Consider the following 19,875-nt stretch of genomic DNA (forward strand, 5'->3'; position numbering starts at 1 on the left):
GAATGTTCATGGAGAAAGCAAGAAAAGAAACCCAATTGTTTTCTAGGCTCATAGGAAAAGTATGTACTGAAAGTCTGAAATAAATAAGTGCCAATAAGCGGTTCACCTAGGGGAGGTTTTCTTGTGTGCATGGATTAAACAAAGGTTTCTTCGGATCACAGCAGCCTCTGATACAATAAGGTTGCAACACGTATGTCTGGGCTGAGACAGCAAATGCTAATTGGGAGGAGAAAAAAGGGGAATAACACTATTTTGCTATTCCTGATCAACCACGTGACAATTTGCGATTGATTGAGAATAACAAAACAGTGTTATTCTCGTTTCATACAAATTTTTTTTGGCAGTCGTTTTGGCATGCCAATGTTCACTACATGTTGGATTAGATTTCTTATTAATTTTTAGTCTTTTGTTAAATATTAAAACCCCCCCCCCCATTATTGGAGACCACATGTATATGGAGTGGATTAAAATTGTAACCCAATCCTTGCATTTATATAACTTTGCTCACTTCTATTATTGAAAAACGACAATTGCGCAAAGAATTGTTAATGAGTGATTATGCTAGAACATGCCACAGAGAGACCGTTTAATAAGTTACCAAATGTTTACTTAACCCAAACAAGTGATTATTAATGCACTCAACTAATCACGATTCACAAAACTGCAAAATCCTACTTGTTTATATCTAAGTTTTTATTCATCACACCCCCAAAGTTTTGACTTTTAACAACCCATCAAGCCATAAAAGCATATCCAAAAACCAGATCAGTTTGCAGTTTCTTTTAGTTTTTAATTGTCAATTTGTAAAACAGTCTATGTGCAGCTAATCCCTGGTGGCATCCATAACACTGAGCTGAAAGGCTCAAGATCTTTTTGTGGGGGCGGCACATGCCCCCCTTCTGCGAGCTATCTCTTTCCTCGAAATTGACAACTTTTTTGTGTAAACTGAACTCTGATTAATATGCTACAGAAATTAAACATAGAAAAAACTCAGTGATTGGGTGGCATGTGGGGGGCCAATTTCACTCTCTGGCGACAATGGAATTAGTACTTGGAATTCATGCTTCAAAATCTAGCAACCATTTTTTTTTCCTTAGTGGGATTTGGGAGCCACCATCATCACCAAACAAAATGCGCAACTGTCTGCATATTGGGCGTGGCAAACCCTCCACCGGCATGTTTGACTCTACCCCCATGTCCATACAAATCTTAGGTCATACATGCACCATTTTCGAGTCCTTCTTTGTTGGTACGTTAGAGAGACTAATTATAATAATGTGAGTCTGTAATTCAACAGGGCATTAAGTGATACATTAATTCAAGCTTAATAAGAGGAATGCATCAGGTAAACTTGCAAGCAATGAGAACGAGAAGAAAGGGAAATATTTTCCATAATGACTAAGGTGGGCTGAGCCCATGGATGTTTTTGGGTGGTAAAAAAAATCAAACCTATATATTTTGCATGTTTTAAATAAAACTCAGTACGTATTAATCTAATAAAGTCCAAAAAAAAATTTAATTATTTATGAATTTAGTTGCATTGCAGCAATAAATGTACATATTGAAATAGGTACACTTTCAATTTTGTTGTTGAACATATGCTTGATAATATCTGTTTTTTTGTTGCATTTAATATGCATTTGTTTTATGTTAAATTTTATTGAAAACTAGTCAATTGAGCTATGAACTAGCGTGGTTTATATTATTAACAATGACTATAGAAATTGCAAGTAAAAAAAAAAGTTCATTAGATTTTACCCTAATCCTTCAGCTAGCCCACCAGTTAAAAAATTCCTAGTTCCGCTCCGTGTTTACTTACACATAATAAATCATATAATACACGGATTCCACCTTAAATTTCTTAATCAAATACACAAAAACTATGAATCAAATCAACTAAAAGTGGGTAGTTGATCTGATTCTTATTCTTTGTTTAACTCTTATCATACTTCTTATTTCCGTTACACTCTCGGATTAGTAGGAGAAACCAACCATGATGGGTAGGTTAAACAATAAAAAAGAAGAGGTGAAAGGAATTTGTTAAAATAAAAAAAAAAAATAAAAAAAAAACTCCAATTGCAAAAGTAGGATGGCTTGGTGGCCAAGTGGGCCATCTTTGAATGAAGTTTTCCAAACACTTGGGCCTGCGTAAACTCAGCCGAAGCCCAAGTAATAGCCGAGGCAATCAACAGGCTCGCTCCTGGTTGGCCCATATTTAATCAAATGAGCAAAAACATCCATTGACGCTGTCGGGCGGCCGTGACTCTGCAAATCGATCGGTCTGCGAGACTGTGACTCTGCAAATCCTGATAAACGGAGATGAAGCACACGACATGGCCAGGCCGATCAGACGGCCTTCGTTTCACGGCCTTTCGGTTATGGAACACCAAGGGTGAAAAGCACCACAAGCTCCACCCGACGAAGCACAGCAATCGAATGTCCAGCGGAAGAGCATCGTCGTCATCTTCAACGGACGGTCGCGATTTCTCGGCGCTGCCGTACGAATTGATAATGATAATCGGGGTTTCGCTGAGCCACCCGAACCTCAGAGCGGCGTCGTTGGCGTGTAAGTCGTGGTACGAGGCACTTCAGCCGCTGAGACAGGCGATGCTGTATATGAGATGGGGAAAGCGGTTCAAGCACGGCCGAGGTGGGGTCCAGCCCAACATGGACAAGGCTCTCGACGCGTTTCTGAAAGGCGCGGCTCTGGGGTCCACCATGGCTATGGTGGATGCCGGGCTTATATACTGGGAGAGAGGCCTCAAGGACAAGGCCGTCGCTTTGTATCAGAAAGCTGCAGACCTGGGAGACCTGTCTGGGAAGTGCAATTTGGGAATTGCCTATCTGCAAGGTTTGATTTTCCCTGGTTATTTAGTAGCAAATGTATTGTTTATCATAGTCATGATATTGAAATTTAGAGGCTTTGAACAGAGAGTGATAGAAGTTTGATTCTTGTGGAATTGGAATTTACTCGTATATCGTATCCGGTTTCAAATTGTACATTTGCCAATCCATTTATGTAAATTCTTGAATGTTATACCTCTATGAGCTCTTTTGCTAATCCACGTCTATAAGTAGAAGCTTCCAAGTGTTTTGTTGGGTTGCTTTTTATGTACTTTAACTGTCATTGAGAAAAATAGTTGCCCTTGAGCTGGTTAGAATGGCAAAGTAGGATCATTGTAGTTGCCCCCAACTAGTTGGGGTTAAGTGAAATTTAAGGTGAGATTCTAGAACTTACCTTGTTGATTCAGATGATTTAAGTTTTAATTTGTTAATGCATTACGTGTACATAACTTTGATCAGATTATTTTGAATACACTAAATATAGGAGCGTGTTGCACATGGATTTTTCTTCAAATGCTTTCCTTTCATTATTTCCTACAACCAGTACATTTGATGCACTGTTGTAATTAAATGGTGGCTATTTCTTTTATATGATGTTGTATGATATCATATGATAGGCAGAGTTTGATTTCCTTTCATCAGGAAGTTTGTTTGTTTGCATTGAGTGTATAGTCTTGTTTGTGCGTATGAATATTATTATCTGTGCAGTTGAACCTCCAAATCCAAAGGAAGCTGTAAAATGGTTATATCATGCATCCAATGAGGGCCATACCCGTGCCCAGTACCAGCTTGCACTTTGTCTGCATCACGGCCGTGGGGTTGATCGTAACATAAAAGAGGCGGTATGTCGTTATATCCTAACCAAATGCAGTTGCATTTTGAATTCCAGCTATAAAGTCAGCTATTCTGAATGAGAATAGCATTAGGATTGTCTGCTCCTCTATCGGCCCAACGTACTTCCATATTCAGAACTTAATTTGGTAAGTTTTCTTTTCTTCATACAGGCAAGATGGTATTTGAAAGCTGCAGAAGGTGGTTATGTGCGTGCCATGTACAATGTATCACTGTGCTACAAATTTGAGGAAGGGTTAGCGCGCAGTCATCGCCAAGCAAGAAAATGGATGAAGAGAGCAGCCGATCGTGGGCACAGTAAAGCTCAATATGAGCATGGACTCGCTCTTTTTTCTGTATGTATCATTTATTGCATTCATGAAGTTATTGTTTTGGTGGGAGGCACTGGTTTGATTGTAGGGCCAAATAATCTTGCTGCAAGGATTCATTATTCTGCTCTTTATGATATGTGGTAGCCTGTTAAATAATCTTCCAAATAATGCCATTTGTGTACCTGTTAAATATACCCCTGTAGCATTTGTATCATAATTTATTCTCATTTAGAAGCAAGAAAAAAGTACTTTTATCGTAAGTATTTAATTTGTTATGGTAGACGGATGGAGGTTTTAACGGTAATATCTGCAGGAAGGAGAAAAGATAAAAGCTGTAGTCTACTTGGAACTTGCTACCCGAGGTGGGGAAAGTGCATCAGCTCATGTCAAGGATGTGATTCTTCAACAGCTTTCAGAAACTTCACGTGATGATGTAATGCTTCTTGTCAACCAATGGCGTGCTTTGCCCTCATCTTCCTGATGGTTAGAAAATCATCCCTTTAATTCATGCGACCGTTTTGGGCTGCATAGTCATCCTCTTTCTGATGAGTGATGGTAGTTTCTTATATTAGATATGGAGAAGATCTGTATATTTCTAGAAGTGTTGTGTTATTAACAACAGTTCTTGTATGCACTTTTCTAAAAATTTGACGTGATTGGCGTAGAAGTATTACTGTTGCCGAAATACTGGTTTTAGTTGTGCATGCTTATTAGTGCTATTGCACATAAACTTTGCAATGCTAACTTAGGAAGAGTGAGTTAGTAATGATCTCAAAAGAGTGTCATCAGGGAATTACTTGTGTCTGTAGACGATTTTCGAAGTCCAGCCATGTTGCTTGTATGAAGTGAATTCACAATATCAATCCGACAGTTCCAGGACTTGTTAAGGATAGTCAGGATTCACCTTGCAGATATTCAATGGAGCAAATGATCCCTCAGGTATAATTATTCTTCCTACTACTTACTACAATGTTCATAAACATCCTACTGAAAATTTTACTAGAGCCGTTATTTGATTTCTTCTGTGATTAGGGCACGTGTTGGAAACCCTGCTAGTTGACCGACAAGATCGGGTCCTCCTGTATTGATTTTGGAGTTCCAGAAGGCATACTTGAGATTTTTGTTTGTATGAGAATATAGAACCTTACGAGAAAGGACGCAACTGAACTGAGAATATATTATTTTCATATAAAAAAGTCATCACTCTGTTTTTTTACCAAGAACATTTAATTGTGAACTTTTGCATTTATCTTATAAATCAACTATGTTTGTATGAGCCCTGTTTCCTTCCATTTCAAAAGTATCAAACTGATCCTACTACTGCATTCATAAATCAATTTACTTGCAAAAACAGTTTAGAAAACAAATGTTCATTCATTGTAGATCCAGGCACGCTTAACCAAGCTGAGTGCATTCGAAGCAGTATGCTGCGCCTGGGAAGCTGATTAGAGTTGTCAAAATAAACCGAGAACCCAAAACCAGACTTTAAAGTGAAACCCTATCTTTCCCAGAACCTTAAGTGTGTGAAACCCTAACAGTAGGTTCGGGGCCAGTTGCGGTTCTAGGAATTTCCTCTTCGGAGGTCAACGTATAAAAGCTCACAAATTTTTTTAGACAAGTCTAGAATACACTACATTATTATTAACCAATCTACAAAAATTTAAGACCATATTATTATTAACCGATCTTACAAAGATTCAATGCCTAGAGTAAGCAACTTTAAATTTATGATGATACTAAGGGCTTGTTTGGGACTACTTCTCTAAGAAGTACTTCTACTCATAAGCGCTTCTAACAAAAGCACTTTTATTATAAAAATCTTGAATTTTCATAAAAAAAATTAAAGTGCTTTGTGGAAAAGCACTTGGGAGTGCTTCCTGAAGAAGCGCATAGCAGGTGCTTCTCCAGGAAGCGCTTCTATGACCTAGAAGTGCTTCTAAACTTTTTTGCTAAACGCTATCAGAAGCGTTTTTAGTTATCAGAAAGAGCTTTTGGCCCTTCCAAAATCACTCCCAAACAGGCCCTAAGAAAATTTATAAATGTTGTAGCTGTAGGACAAATATATGTGGTACCCTACGAGTCTTTAAAAGCACTAAATTCATCAATAAAAATATAATCTACGAGTCTTTACACATATTTGTAAAACTTGCACACAGTTCAACAAAGTCTTGATTTTTTCGGTTTGATTGTTTGAGGAGCTTCTGCAATTCTACAACTTCAGCCTTCAATGAAGCACATTCTTGGTTCCTTGCTAGCAGACGCAATTCTAAATTTGCCACCGAAGCAGTACTGCGAGCATTGAGAAATTGGGTCTCTTCCACTGCAGTTTTGTTAGACCTCCTTGCCATTTCATTATGCAAGTGTATATTTGATAGAATTTCATTATGCATGTTTACTGCTTGCACAGAAGTAGAACCGGTATGGAAATTGGAGTGTGGAAACACAACATTTTCATGTGATGTTTCCTAGTTTAAAGGAGTAGCAAGAGATAAATTCAAATCTGATGAGCTTTCAAGAATCGAAAGGAATTCCATTTTGATTTTGTTTTCAGATTGAAGGAAGTCCTGGTAAGGAAATTGTGTTTCCTCTTGTTTCATTTTATAAACGAAGTTGTCACTCGAGATTTGAGGGATTTGTGAGTGTTAATTATAAAATAAGGAAAAGAAAGAAAATATTATAAATATTATTAAAAAAAAATGGTTTTCATCAAAAAGAGGAGAAAGAGAGAGTGAGAAGAGAGAAGAGAGAAAGAAAAGGAAAAAAAAATTAAAAGGAGAGAGAAGGAAAAGCAAGAAAAAAGAAAGGGAGGGAGGAGAGAGGAGAGAGATATTGTCGGGGCAGCAACAACAATTATTGCCAGTTTGTTTGTTTTTTTTAACCTGTGCAAAAACAACGTTGTTTTAGCCAAGTTAAAAAAAAAAAAATTAATTGAAACAATGTCAAAAACAAAAAAATAAAGGCGCGCGTGTTGCACTGGAGCACACAGACAGACAAGTTGCCCCTTTGGGGCATTTCATCGAACACCTTGCGAGGGTCAATTTTTGCTCATCTAATGGCAGATTTCAGGGGTTGCAGGGGTCAATTGCCTACCCTTGCTCCTCTGTGGATCAACCCTTGTTCCTCTGTGGATCCACCCTTGTTCGGGAGTAGTCCCAAGTGTGTCCAATGACTAAGAAATCTGGACAACTGAGCCGACATGCCCACCAACTAGGTTAACTGGGCTCGTGAGGCCCATGACCTCCGATCTTCGATCTAAAACTTCCTATAGGTTAACTAAGGTCTACTGACTATGTCCTAAAACTTTCGTCCTATTAAAAAACTTAAAGTTAAATGGGATGGTGCTTGGGATTAGGCACGAGCCCAAGCACAACTCGTTTCAATGTTGACTTGGGCTTTGGGCAAGTCCGTGATTAATGGTTTTAATAAATGGGCACACGTCATGACTCGATTAATTATATGGGCCGGCCCAGCATGCCGAATACCTTAGTGGCACAAATTTATATGGGCCGCGCATTTAACACCTCTAGGTTGAACATCCGACATGAGTGGACTTGGCTATGCAAATTCGATCCGACTTGCAGGTACTCGCCATCGCAGTAGGAGTAGTGGACTTTGGCATGTTAGGCGATGCTTCGCGAATCATCGTCGGGTAGGACTCACATCTTGACGTCGTTTTTCTATTTAGCCAAGTAGACAGGGTCCTTGACAACATCTTGGGTCGCGAGACTTGTGCAGATTGGGCACAAGTTGGGCAGCTTGACGCATGTGGTCAGGTCTGCGGCAGATACATGCATGTAAAAAACAAACAGGTTAGTTTCTAAACCAATCGCGCAACATAGACCCCCTACTCCTAGACCCATGAGCATGTTCCTCATATCAAGTCTAGCTAGACCCTGCTCTAGGTGATCATGAGGCATTATTTGGGGCTTTAAGGTAGTGAAGGTGTTTTGGGCTTGTTTGGAAGGAAGGAAGAGAGAGAAGTTGTGGTGGTGATGGAGCGAAGGGCAGTGATGGTGGCAGTTGGAGGTAGGGGAAAGGAAGCCATGGCGGAACCTTAATGATAATCTATTTTTTTTGGTCGAAAATGCATAAATGATACTCAAGTGTGCTTCTTTTATAATGGATATTGGCGGGCCTACACATTGTAATTCAAGAATTAATTATTTACGCATCGAACAATGATTAATGTTTCGCAAGTTGTTTATCTTATAAAGTTAGTTTAATATGCTTAACATAAGTTGAAAAAACAAATTTAAAGTATAAAAACATGAAGTTAAAGGGGGTGGTGCTTGGGCTCAGGCACGAGCCCGAGCACACCCTATTTCAATATAGACTTGGACTTTGACTTGGGCCATGATTAATGGTTTTAATAAATGGCCCAACACGGCATGGGACAATTAATTATATTGGCCGGTCGGCATGACACGAATAACTTAGTGGCACAAATTTAAATGGGTCGGGTAGACACGATCCTTTTAACACCTCAAGGTAGAACATTCATCATGAGTGGACTTGGATCTCCATATCCAACCCGACTTGTTAGTACTTGCCATCGCAGTAGGAGGAGTGGACTTTGGCTTGTTGGGCCAGGCTTGGTGGATCGTCGTCAGGTATAACCTGCATAAGCATGATGACGTTTTTGTGTTTAGCCAAGTAGACATGGTCCTTAGCAACATCTTGGGTCGCGAACCTTGTGCATAGTGGTTCGGGTCGAGCAACTTGAAATCAATGATGGTTTTGGTGGTGGGTGGGCAACAGTCGATAATGTTGGACGTGTCATGCTTTTCAGCCCAAGCATGGCGTCCTTACATATTTGCACTAATTACGTCCTTCACCTCATTGTAATTGCATATCTTCTAATGTTAGTTAAATATGCTTAACATAAGTTGAAACAAAAAAATTGAAGTAAAAAACTTAAGGTTAAATGGGCTGGTGCTTGGGCTCAAGCATGAGCCCGAGCACATCCTGTTTCAATGTGGATTTGGAATTTGGGTTAGGTCATGATCAATGGTTTTAATAAATAGCCTAACACGGCATGACCCGATTAATTATATGGGCCGGCCCACACGAAATGAATAACTTAGTGACACAAATTTAAATGTGTTAAGTCGGCACGACCTTTTTAACACCTTAAGATAGAAGATCGAGCACGAGTGGACTTGGATCTCCATATCTAACCCTACTTGTTGGTACTCGCCATCGCAGTAGGAGTAGTGGACTTTGGCTTTTTGGGCTAGGCTTCGCGGATCGTCATTAGGTATGACCCACATGAGCGTTATGACGTTTTTGTATTTAACCAAGTAGACAGGGTCTTTTTCAACATCTTGGGTGGCAAGCATTGTACATAATGGGCCCGGGTCAAACAGCTTGAAATCAATGATGGTTGTGGTGAGGGTGGGCAACAGTGGTGGACACATCATGCTTTTAGCTCGAGCATGACGTCCTTACACATTTGCAGCAATTGCATCCTTCACCTCATTGTAGTTATTTATATTCTAATGTTAGTTTAATATGCTTAACATAAGAAAAAAAAAATTAAGTAAAAAAACTTAAAGTTAAATGGGCTCGTGCTTGGGCTGAGGCACAAGCCCAAGCACATCCCGTTTCAATGTGGATTTGGAATTTGTGTTGGGTCATGAACAATGGTGTTAACAAATAGCCTAACACGACATGACCCGATTAATTATATGAGCCGACCCGCACGAGATGAATAACTTAGTGGTACAAATTTTAATGGGTCAGGTCGGTATGACCCTTTTAACACCTCAAGGTAGAACACCCAACAAGAGTGGACTTGGATCTTCATATCCAACCCGACTTGTTGGTACTCGACATCGCAGTAGGAGCAATGGCCTTTGGCTTGTTGGGCCAGGCTTCATTGATCGTCATTGGGTATGACCTGTATGAGTGTCATGACGTATTTAGCCAAGTAGGCATGGTCCTTAGCAACATCTTGGGTCGCGAGCCTTGTTCATATTAGGCCCGGGTCGAACAGCTTGAAATCAATAATGGTTATGGTGGTGGGTGGGCAACAGTCGATAATGGTGGATGCGTCATGCTTTTCAGCTCGAGCATGACGTCCTTACATATTTGCACTAATTGCATCCTTCACCTTATTGTAATTGTTTATCTTCTAATGTTAGTTAAATATGCTTAACATAAGTTGAAAAAAAAAAAAAAATTAAGTAAAAAAACTTAAAGTTAAATGGGCTTGTGCTTGGGCATAGGCACGAGCCCAAGCACATCTTGTTTCATGTGGACTTGGAATTTGGGTAAGGCCATGATCAATGGTTTTAATAAATAGCTCAAAACGGCACGTCTAGATTCTTCTTATTGTCATATAACAAGAACTTAGTGTCCAGCTAATCGATTTTTTCAATGTCTGTACCGCCCAGTTTTGATTTATAAATCCACGTTCGAATGGTGGGAGTAAAATAGAGGATCCCGATCCATCGAGTAAAAAACACTCATATCCTCTTTTTTGGTATAAGTAGGGTCACCCATCCAGGAATGGATACTATTATGCGGGATGCGCTCGATGTTTCCTTCTTCGAGGTTTGGGTGGTCCCCAGCGCTGTACGGCTCCTCGTAGAAAGGATGATGTGACTTGGCCTTGGACACCATATGTTGGTACATGGTGGTTAGATTCTCCTTGATTCACATGTTGTCGTCCACGTCATCGTCGGTCCCACTATAATTGAGATCCAGGAGCTTCGGGGGCTAATGCACTGCGTTTTGGAACTGATCGTACAGGGAGGAAGTGGTATCAGTGAAAATTGCCGGAATGTACATACCAGCTGGCGCATCCCAGTTCCGGAAGGGTAAAGAGAAGGTGGGGTCTCCGATGAGCTCCCCCATGATCTTCTCGAGCATGGCGTCCTTTCATATTTACATATTGGGTCGTGAACCTTGTGCATACTCGCCATCACAAGAGTGGACTTAGATCTCCATATCCAACCCGACTTGTTGGTACTCGCCATCACAGTAGGAGCAGTAGACTTCGACTTGTTGGGCCCAGGCTTCACGGATCGTCATTGGGTATGACCTGCATGAGTGTCATGTCGTTTTTGTATTTAGCCAATTAGACTATGCTCTAGATGATCATCGCCACCGTTTTTTGCTTTGTATTGGACTTTGCCTGTAAGGCATTATTTGGGGTTTCAAGGTAGTGAAGGTGTTTGGGGCCTTTTTTGAAGGAAGGAAGATAAAAAAGTTATGGTGGCAGTTGGAGGTAGGGGAGAGGAAGCCATGGCATAACCTTAATGCAGAAATGATAATATGTTTTTTTGGTCGAAAATGCATAAATGATACTCAAGTGTGCTTCTTTTATAGTGGATATTAGCGTGCCCACACATTGTATGCATAATTAATTCTTACATTGCAAAAGAAGTTCTTTTGAAAAGAGACATTCTAAAGTACATTCGTTGATGGTTTTGTTTTTTAACTTTTAATCTTCTTCATTGTTCCTTGGTTACCAACTCATAGCATATGCATAATAATGCAGGGGCCCGAGCATGGCGTCCTTCATCTCATTGCAGTTGTTTATCTTCTAATGTTAGTTTAATATGCTTAACATAAGTTTAAAAAAATTAAAGTTAAATGAGCTTATGCTTGGACTCAGGCATGTGCCCAAGCACATGCTTGGAGTTTCGGTTAGGTCGTGATTAATGATTTTAATAAAAGGGCCAACACTGCACAACCCAATTAATTATATGGGACGTCGTGGCATGACACGAATAAATTAGTGGCACAAATTTAAATGGGCACAGCTGACACAACCTGTTTAACACCTCTATGCAAAAGTGGACTTGGATCTGCAGATCCGACCCGACTTGCGGGTACTCGCCATCGCAGTAGGAGTAGTGGACTTTGGCCTGTTGGGCTAGGCTTCACGTATTGTCATCAGGTAGGACATGCATGAGCGTGATGACATTTTTGTATTTAGCCAAGTAAACAGGGTCCTTGGCAACATCTTGGGCTGCGCTAGGTTGATTTCTAAATAGGGCACGACAAGGCCCAACCACGATTATTGGTGGGTTGTGCTAGGTTGGTTTCTAAACCAGTCGTGTTGTATAGACGCATGGCTCCTAGAGCAATGAGCAAGTTCGTCCCGTCGAGTCTTGCTACACCCTGCTCCAATTGATCATAGCCACTGCTTTTTACTTTGGGGTTGTGACTGTGTTTGGAGCTTGTTTTTGGCCCGGCACTGCACTAATGTTTTTATTTTATTTTTAATATGCTTAAAATAAGTTGAAAAAGAAATTAAGTATAAAAAAAAAACAGCTTAAGTTAAATCGGATGGCTTGAGCACGACTCGTTTTAATGTGGACTCAAATTTTGGGTCTAGCCGGGATAAATGGTTGTAGGGGTCTTTTTCTTTTGGCAGCTACAAATGGACTGGGCCGCTGTAAAGAGTGATTTGGAGGAATTACCCCCTTGTGTCTGAGTTCGAAGATTAAGCCCCGAGGATGTTTCGAAAGGGTAGTGAAGTCTTAGGAAACTACTTGGTTACCTTCACCAATGAAAATAACAACAAATTACAGATAAATCTTCTAGCTTGGCATGAGAGGCTTGTGGCATGGGAGCAAAAAATGTCATGAATTTAGCACTTAAGGAGAAAGAGCTGTGAGTTCCTGTGCGAGACAGAGGTTCTAATGGAGAAAGGGGTTCTAAGGAGGTTTGGTGGAGAGGGAGAAGGATGGGGAAGAATGATGGGTGGCCTTAGCAGTTTCCGACAGCTTGACAAAGACTCTGTCAATGCTATAGCAAACTGCCAGAAAAAGGGAAATAAGGGAAATAAGGGGGAATAGACAAGTAAAGCACGAAAATTACTGAGTTTGCAGGTAAGAGAGGAAGCTTGCTCTCTGAAGAGTGGGTTGATTTGTTGGGGTAGAAGAGGCCTTATTTATAGCTGCTGGGATTTGTTCTTCTCCAAGAAACCCTAATGGTTTCTTTCCAATCTAACCAAGCTTTCCTATTCCTTTCTTCTCCCCCCTCTTGACTTACCTTATAGTGGTAAAAATCAGCTCTGCCCAATCCCACAAAATCAGAGATTTTTGGGAGCTCAATGCTCTTCCCGCGGCTAGTCCAATGGAGAACTTCTATTTTCATCCATCTCCTTTCTCTTCTTTCCTCCTCTTTCCATGGCCAGATCTGATGAAGAAAAGAAATGGGTATGTATGTTGGTTCAAAGGATGGCATCCTTCCCTGCGCGCCAATATCCCTTAGTCCCTTGAATGCTTTTGCTTGGAACTTGTTCCTTCCATGTGGAGCCTCCCAGCAGCCCTTCACATGTGGATCCCCCAAGTTCCTTCGTGGTTTTGTCTTCCAGCCGAGTGCCAAGGCTTGTGCTGCTTCTTATTCTAATTACATGGGCTTTTTAAGACAACCACATGATATATCCAATGGATGGGATAACTTTATCAAGTGTTGGGCATTTTGGTTGGCTTATTCTAATTGGGGCAATGGGCTACTTTGGTTGGGCTATTCTAGTTGAGGCAATGGGCTACTTTCTCTCTTGTGCTTACCCACGTTTGGGCCTAAAAAATGGGCTTGAGTCCTGAGGCCCCCCAAGCGACTCGAGACTTCAATTTCTTGACCCATCAATGGGCCTCATGACAACTTGTTACCATCCATACCACAACCCACTCAAGCAAACCCCGGGCATTTGAGTGGCTTGGGCCCACTTAAGCTTGTAGTGCAATTGGGTGTGAAATAATAATTTTCCCGCTTGGCATGGCATGTCACTTGGCACGCTCTTAATTATGACACTCGATGAATTTGCAGAGCTAAATGCATTTTATAATTTTAATCTCAATTTCTAGCGTGACAGATTTTTTATTTGGCATGGCATGTGGGGTGTGGCTTGTGCATGGCAGATTTTTGTGTACTCCAAATCGGGTCTTTTCTCAGTAATATATCGTTTTGGGCTAGGAATTTATTCGGGCCTCAACAATGGTTTTAATAAATAATCGAGCACAACACGACCCGATTAATTATATGGGCCGGCCTGACATGACATGAATAACTTAGTAGCATGAATTTAAATAAAACGGCCCAACACGACACAAATAACTTAGTGGCATGTAAAAAACAAAAACAAAGGGAGAGAGAAGATATGATGCTTTGTATAATTGACAGGGCAAAAACACGTTTTACATTTAATGGTTACTACTATTTACAAATATTTATTATTAGCAATATGCTTAATCGTTGTAGACGTATTGCATAAAGTTTTATATTTTGAGAAGAAATTTGCTAAATTAAAGGTTATTATGTAATTATATGTTTTTATATATAAAAGTATTGGGTAATTAAAGGTTATTAGGTAGCTAAATTTTTTTAATTGGAGAGTTAAAGTTATTGAATTTATATGTACAAATAATTTCTTTACAATCATATATAAGAGTAGATCCCGCCTTAGTTAGGCCATCTCCAACCCAAGGACTTAAACTCAAATTATTGCCCAAAATCTCCCCCAACCCAAGAAAATGGAGGACCCAAAATTTGGAAAAACCCAAATTTGGACCCAAATACTAGTCCACTTATTGCCTGGACCCAAAACTATTTAGTGGAGCCCACGCTGAGGTGGCACAGCCCATGTGCATCAGAAAAACACTGGGGTCCGCACTGGGGCCAATTTTGATAGGTTTGTCTGTTGCCAACGCCACGTGTCTGCGCCTGGTTGTGTAGCCGTTGCAATTCAAATGGGTACCTTTATTTTATTTTATTTTAAAATTTTAAAATTTAAAGTAACTTTAAAAGAGGCTGGGCCCACGATTTTGGCTTATTCCAAGCTTAAAAGGGCCATTGCAATTCAACTATTCCCTTTTTAAAAAAAAAATTAAAAAAAATTCTAATAGTAACTTTAAATTAACGATCTAGATTAAATCTAAGCTATTTTAACGGTAAAAAAAAAAGATTCAACTGTTGAAATTTAAATCCAACGGTCAAAATAATATTTTAAATTAATCCAAATTAGATCCAACCCTAAAACTCACTTCAAACTCTATAAATACCCCTGGAATTTGACGGCTGAAATTTATTCCTATTGGGTTTCATGTATGGTTTCCTTTGAAGTATCGTGTGTTTTCTTTTAGAATTATGTTGTGTGTTTTCTTTTGGAATAAAATTATATTTGTGAAATTTTAATTTTTTTAGGTCAAATTGTTCAAAAAATTTAATTATGAAGTTAATTAAAAAGATTGAATGAAGAAAAGTTATCCATAAAAAAAAAAAATTAGACTTAAACCATTCTTAAACAATTTAATAAAGTTGTGGACTTAAAATTTGAGTCCTGAGGGTTGGGAGAAAAAATGATTTGAGTCGGGGCAAAACCCAAATAGTCACTTTTTGAAGGGGGAAAATTTGGATTTAGCCCCTCATGGGTTGAAGATGGTCTTAGAGATGTTGTATGTGTGGTATAATAAATCGTATTATTCATAGTTTAATGTGTGGTTTAGTTAAAGATGAGAATCATATATCTTTAATATAGTATGTGTGGTTTAAATCGTATTATTCATAGTTTAATTAAGCAGACCTACTTCCTAAAAATGTGTAATTAGTTTTGTGGTTCTTTTACTATTCTTGTTGTTTTCCCTGCGTTGTTTTGCTTAATCATTAGGGTGTTGTGAGGTTTGGTGGGGAGCGTGGAAGGTTTTTTGAGCTTGAAAAGTCTCTTATATGATGTTGTATGTTGGTACCAAAATCAACCTCGCATATTTGTACATGAGCAAAACCCATAAACTGTCGAAGGTGAGATACTTGGGAAAGACCGCCTACTCAAGGCTTTGATGACGTCATCATAACCAAGGGTACCGAAGGGACTTTCCATTCCGGTTTGACACTAACCTGCCGAAGGCTCTTACAGAAGGCTAAGTTCTTAAAACCTAATCTCGAGACATGTGTCATCACCACAACAATTTGTCCAAAGTCTTATATCAAAACTTTGGGCAAACACCCACTCCATTTTGCCTATAAAAAAGGAATAGTGCTAAGCTAAAAAGGGAACTAATCCTAATCTGTACCATACCCTACCAAAATTACCTTTTGCCCATACTTTGCACATTTAAGCATCGGAGAGTGTTTTGCCTATATTAGAGATGGAGAAGATCCCCAGCTGCAGATGTATATTTCTAAAAGTGTTGTGTTATTAACAACAGTTCTTGTATGCACTTTTCTACAAGTAATTCTGTTGACGAAATACCGGTTTTAGTTGAGCATGCTTATTAGTGCTATTGCTCAGAAAATTTGCAATGCTAACTTAGGAAGAGTGAGTTAGTAAAATCTCAAAAGAGTGTCATCAGGGAATTACTTGATGTTACAATGTTCATAAACATCCCACTGAAAAATCGTACTAAAGTCATTATCTGATTTCTTTTCTGTGATTAGGGCATGTGTTGGAAACCCTGCTAGTTGAGGACCGACAAGATCGGGTCCTCCTGTATTGATTTTGGAGTTCCAGGAGGCAAACTTGAGATTTTTGTTTGTATGAGAAAACTCATTTGTATTTTCCGCTTTCCTTGTCTTCTGTGGTTACGCTGTAGGCTGGAGGTATTTTGTATTTAGTTGCAAAGCGTTCCTGCGTAAGCAAATTTTACTTTTGGGAACAAGATCTCAGAGGCACACATGGATCACTTATAAACGAAGGCCAAAGGTATCTAAAATGTGATGATATGGAGCTTGCGTGAAAACATTCTTTGTAAATAATTCCCTAACGAGTTTGCTCCAAAGATGAAGCCATCATTGTGTGCAAGTCCAGGAGTTATTATAAATTTTTTCCTTCGATGATGTGAGAAGTCTGGTAGATTTTTCAAAGTGAAACAACGTGGTCTCCTGTTGGGTTTTTAGAAGAACAATACAGTGATTTAATTTATTCAACAATAGATGAGTACATGGCTTTATAGAGGACTAGGCTTATTGGCCTTCTACAACTAGAAAATGTTTATTAGGCTTATTGGCCTTTTTCCTATTTTCTAGCTTATTGGCCTTTTCACTCTTTGTTCACTTATACAAGAGGCAACACCTATTTATAGATCTAGGCTGCTGCCATTGTCCAAGTCGGTGGACTTGGCTTTCTTCTCATAGCCAGTAGTTTACAATATAATATTATTACCTTATTACAAGATTTTTATTAGGATTTTTCTAGAAGCCTACAATAATTATGTCTTAAAGCTTGACTTTGTTTTTTCTAGATTTTTCTAAATTCTTCAAGACGAGCGTGCATTAAATTTAACACTCCTCCTTAATGCACACTTATTGCTAGATATTTTGATCTTGTTGATGCCATATTCTTTCCTCCAGCTGATAATTGTGCTGCAGTTTCTTTGTCTTCCGGTCATTGTCGTTGCTATTGATATGCCAATTTGTGTTGTCTTTTTCTGATGGTGTTGGACCTGCATAGAACACATGCTCGTACTTATCATTTTCTTTTGTGTAATTAGCTTAATAGTTTATCTTTAATCAACAATCTTTTTCTATATGTCCAAATCTTTTGCAGTACCAGCATTCTGGTATGCCTTGGTACCAACAATCTTTCTCTTGATGGCTTGTCTTTTTGCATACCTGACACGGAGGATAGTCTTTCCTCTCCACAATTTCTCTTTTATTTTCCCAATTATTGTTGTGTTCATTTTCTTCTTCTCTAGAATTTTTTTCAAATTTTCTTTCATCATCTTTAGACTTCTGAGACCTTAAATTTAGTTTCAATTGGAAGGCACTTTCTACTGGACTTTCATTTTGCCTACTCAATCTTTTTTCATATGCTTCTAGAGAGCCTATTAATTCTGTCACTGACAGACTAGTTATATCTTTTGTCTGTTTAATGGCAGTTACTAGTGGATCATACTTATCAGTGAGACTGATAAGTATTTTTTCTACAATTCTTGAATCATAAACTTTTTCTCCATAGGCTCTCAATTGATTGACTATTTCTTTTACTCTAGCATAGTACTCTTGTGTGGTCTCAGAATCTTTCATTTTAATGTTTTCTAGATCTCTTCTCAAAGTTTGTAGCTTAACTGCATGTACCTTAGCGTTTCCTTGAAACTCCTCCTTCAAACCCATGCTTTCCTTTGATGTTGTGGCTCCCATGATCCTTGAAAAAATAGTGTCATCCAAAGCTTCGTTGTAGTGCAAAAAGAGCCTTTGCATCCTTCTGTTGATCTTTCTTTAGCTGCCTTAACTGTTCCACAATTGGATTTTCTGGATTATTGAAGCCACTATCAACTATGTCCCATAAATCTTGAGACATAAATAGGTCTTCATTTTAATACTCCATAAGTCATAGTTTTCTCCGGTGAAGATTGGAAATGGGATAGAAGTTTGACTAGCGGTAGACATGATGGAGGATTATATCGAACCCTTACGCCCAAAGTGATCGAACTTTGCTCTTATACCACTTGTTGGGTTTTTAGAAGAACAATAAAGTGATTTTATTTATTCAACAATAAATGAGTACAAGGCTTTATAGAGGACTAGGCTTATTGGCCTTCTACAACTAGAAAATGTTTACTAGGCTTATCGCCATTTTTCCTATTTTCTGACTTATTGGCCTTTTCACTCTTAGTTCACTTATACAAGAGGCAACACCCCGTTTATAGATATAGGCTGCCGCCACTGTCCAAGTCGGTGGACTTGGCTTTCTTCTCATAGCCACTAGTTTACAATATAATATTATTACCTTATTACAAGATTTTTATTAGGACTTTTCAAGAAGCCTACAACAATTATGTCTTAAAGCTTGACTTTGTCAAAGTTATTGGATATTTCTTGAGGTTTCTACTTTTTTTTTTTTTGTTGTTGTTTTTTTTCTAGATTTGTCTAAATTCTTCAAGACAAGTGTGCATTAAATTTAACATCTCCAAATGGAGATAGGAAAATAGATTGATTCACATGCAGCTGATTGAAGGTTAGATGGGCCCAATGTTCTTGATAACCAACTCTAATCATCCCACAAACTATCATATACTAGAGAATAGAGATATTGATCCATTCACGCATATCAGCAATCAAAGAAGGGTATACTGGTGAAATACCCCCTGAACTTGTACCTCGCTTTCAATTAGCCCCCTATCCTTTTTTTTTAGAAAATTAAGGATATTAACTTTTTTTTTTCGTCAATTTCCCCCCTACCGTCTAAATCATCAACATTTCATCCAATTTTCTGTTAAATCATTAAAAATAAATATTTTTTTTGGGAAAAAATTATAGAAAAGAGAAAACAAAAAAAAAACCCTCCCAACAATCACCTTTCTTCTCACCATCACCACCACACCTCTCCCCACCATTGCATCACCAAACCTCTTACCCAACCCCAGATCCAAGGCCACCCCCTTCCTCACCGCCACCTCCCCTCTTAGCAGCCCACCCTCCTACAGCCACCACTATCTCTCTCTCTCTCTCTTCCCCCAAAAAATTTACTCTACACACCCAATCACCACAACCAACCACTCATCTGACATAAAACAACTCCTCCCTATCCCTCAACTTAACTAGTCCAATGCCATCACAGCAGCCAATGATCCACCCTCTTCCCCACCTGCAATCAACCCCCACATCCAAAAAACCCAAAATGAAAACCTTATCCCCACCCACAGACCCAAACCCATTTCGCACCGTCCTCCTCCTCAAATTGTAGCTTCTTCACGCGCTCGGAGGTCAGGTCCCACGTAGGAGCAGAGGTTGGTCTTCCATTCACAGTGTATGTGTCTGTGGCTGTGGTTGATTTGGGGAAGAAGGGATTGTAGAGAGTGGGAGAGACAGAGATAGACAAAGAGATATGGAAGGTGAGGTTTTTATTTATTTATAAACTTTATTTCTATTATTATTATTTCAAATTTCAAATTTTTTTTTTTCATATGGAAATAAC

At 39.1% G+C, this 19,875-nt stretch overlaps 1 protein-coding gene and 1 pseudogene across 3 annotated transcripts; one reads left to right on the plus strand and one right to left on the minus strand.

Moving 5' to 3' along the window:
- The first annotated feature begins 2,217 nt into the window (after positions 1 to 2,217).
- LOC110760546 (F-box family protein) lies at positions 2,218 to 5,283 on the plus strand. 3 transcript variants are annotated; one of them, XM_021962831.2, is made up of 6 exons: positions 2,218 to 2,851; positions 3,553 to 3,686; positions 3,849 to 4,031; positions 4,321 to 4,490; positions 4,797 to 4,946; positions 5,040 to 5,283. In XM_021962831.2, exons 1-4 carry the CDS (start codon positions 2,320 to 2,322, stop codon positions 4,486 to 4,488), a joined length of 1,017 nt encoding a protein of 338 aa, XP_021818523.1. In that variant the 5' UTR covers positions 2,218 to 2,319; the 3' UTR covers positions 4,489 to 4,490; positions 4,797 to 4,946; positions 5,040 to 5,283. The 3 variants fall into 3 exon arrangements, with proteins under 3 accessions (XP_021818523.1, XP_021818522.1, XP_021818521.1); XM_021962830.2 differs by having other exon boundaries at positions 4,817 to 4,946; XM_021962829.2 differs by having other exon boundaries at positions 2,219 to 2,851; positions 4,321 to 4,946.
- Positions 5,284 to 10,312: 5,029 nt separating this feature from the next.
- Positions 10,313 to 18,098, minus strand: LOC110760523 (polyphenol oxidase, chloroplastic-like; annotated as a pseudogene).
- Between the last annotated feature and the right edge of the window lie 1,777 nt (positions 18,099 to 19,875).

The sequence above is a fragment of the Prunus avium genome, chromosome 1 (genome assembly GCF_965620075.1).
Source record: "Prunus avium chromosome 1, drPruAviu1.hap1.1, whole genome shotgun sequence".
In the NCBI taxonomy this organism is placed as follows: domain Eukaryota; kingdom Viridiplantae; phylum Streptophyta; class Magnoliopsida; order Rosales; family Rosaceae; genus Prunus; species Prunus avium.